At 22.5% G+C, this 2500-nt stretch overlaps 1 protein-coding gene across 1 annotated transcript in view; it reads left to right on the forward strand.

Annotated features, from left to right (window-relative positions):
- PF3D7_0521700 (ATP-dependent RNA helicase DDX1, putative) overlaps positions 1-2401 on the forward strand; it is a gene marked incomplete at both ends in the record, with an annotated part of 2526 nt that extends 125 nt beyond the window's left edge. Inside the window, one exon of the mRNA XM_001351738.1 lies at positions 1-2401. This exon is cut by the window's left edge and continues 125 nt beyond it. Coding sequence (XP_001351774.1) covers positions 1-2401 — 2401 coding nt within the window.
- Positions 2402-2500: the final 99 nt, after the last annotated feature.

A 2500-nucleotide genomic window follows, 5' to 3' on the forward strand; every position in this document is an offset into this window, starting at 1 on the left:
ATGTGCTTGTGCTGAAACTGGTACAGGAAAGACGTTAAGTTTCATATTTTCTTCTTTACAAATAGTTCATGAATTGGTTCGAAATATAGGTAACTATGAAGATGTGAGTATTAGAAAAAATAACAATAACATGGAAAATAATAATGATAGTAATATTTCTAACATTATAGATGATAATGATAAGAATAAGAAGTCAAGTTACATAAAAACTATTAATAAGAACTCAAAAGTAATAATTAAAGACAATGAATGTATATGTAATAATAATAATAATAATAATAGTAATAATTTCCTTTTCGAAGAAGTAAAAGTTGACTGTGAAATAACGAATGGATTATATGCATACGAAATTGAAATATTATCTAAAAGTTATGTGAATGTTGGTTTTTGTCCATCCATTAAAGAAACATTAAAATATAATTATACCTACTGTAGTAATGGTAATAAATATAATAATAATAGACAAGAACATTATGGTGAATATTTTTCAAATAATGATATTATAACATGTTTAATTAATAAAAATAATAATACTATATCTTTTAAAAAAAATGGGAAATTTTTAGGTAACGCTTTTAAAATTTTTTATAAATATAATGATGTTGCATTTTTTCCATATATATGGGGAAAATATTTCCATATAAAACTTCATTTCGAAAATTTAAAATATGGTGATCGTTCATTACATTTTAATGAACTATGTATTTTATTAACTTCAAATTGTAATGATAATGATACTTTAAGTGATAGGAAAATATTTTTTTCGTCTGAAAATATAAGGGACGAAAAAAATTTTAAATTAGAGAAAGCAAATATGCAAACACATAATTATCAAAATAATAATAGTATAATAAACGAATATACACATAATTATAATCAACAAAATTTCAATAATAAAAAAAAACTATACTGTATTGTTTTATGTCCTACTAGAGATTTAGCACAACAAACTTATAATAATTATTTAACGTACTCTGAATGTTTTAATAACCCTTCTATTAATATTGGAATATTAGTAGGAGGAGAACAAAGAAATAAAGGTCATCATATGAATGACGACGGATCTTATAATATTGTTGTGGGTACATGCTTTAAATTAATTGAATGTATAAGAAAAAATTCTATAAAAGTTAATGATATAAGATTATTAATATTAGATGAAGCAGATGAATTAATAAATAATGATGAAAAAACAGTTTTAGAAATTAAAGATTCTTGTATGAAATATGGACATCGTGTGCAAACTTTATTTTTTTCTGCTACTTTGCAAGACAAAAATGTTAAAGATTGTATTAATAAAATAACCAATAAACCAATATTTGTTGATTTGAAATATGGAAAAAATAGTATACCATCACACATATATGTGTGTCTATATTATGTCAATGATGAAAATTCGAATTTATCGTATATTATAAAAGAAAATGATAATAATAATCATAACAAAGAAATATATAATATCCTTTATAATGAGAAATTATATCATATGAATACAAGGGAATTATATGAATATACAGATAAAGTACATATCTTAAATAATTCAAATAGTAATTTAAAAAAAAATGATAAGGAACAAATTTCTTTAAATATAAAAATGAATAAACTAAAAAAATTAGTTCAAATAATTAATGTTTTTAATATGCAAAATGGTATTATATTTTGTCGAACCAATTTAGATTGTGACAATGTATATAATTTTTTAAATGCTGTAGGTGATGGTAAAGCTTATAAAGGTACCGTTGAATCACTTAAAGAAAATAAATATTCCTGTGTTATATTAAAAGGAAAAATGTCAAATGACGAAAGAAAAAACAATCTTCAAGCTTTCAAAAAAGGTGAAGTACGTTTTTTAATATGTACAGATGTCGCTGCAAGAGGTATTGATATACAGAATTTAAGATATCTTATTATTATGACCTTGTCTGATAATATTAATACATTTTTTCATAAAATTGGTAGAGTAGGAAGAGATGGAAAAAACAGTTTATGTATTGTCTTAAGTGCAGATAATGAGCAAGAAGAAAAGGTATGGTTTCATACATGTCCTAGTAGAGGAATTAATTGTTACAATAGAAATTTGAAAGAAAATAAAGGATGTACTGTATATATTAAAGAAAGTGATTATATTAAAACTATTAATGATATGTTAGAAGTACCTATACATGTGTTAGATTCCAAATATTATTATGCTGAAAATGTTGTTGATCCTTTAAATTATTTTAAAAAACATCCAGTTTCTAATAAAAGCAGAAGAAATAAAAATCAAAATGCTAACTCCATTTTTCAAGAATCATCCCATATAGATGTGTTATCTTCCTTTGCTTCAAACATTAATAGTATAAAAAAATTACAGTCTGCTATTAGTTATAAGCATTATGAATTGTTGAACTTTCAAATATGAAACGGGATCATAAATATATATACATATATATATATATATATATATATATATAGTACAAAAATTTTAAACAGAGAAAACTAACTGCTAGTTGCTATTTTA

The sequence above is a fragment of the Plasmodium falciparum genome (genome assembly GCF_000002765.6).
Source record: "Plasmodium falciparum 3D7 genome assembly, chromosome: 5".
NCBI classification, from domain to species: Eukaryota; Apicomplexa; class Aconoidasida; order Haemosporida; family Plasmodiidae; genus Plasmodium; species Plasmodium falciparum.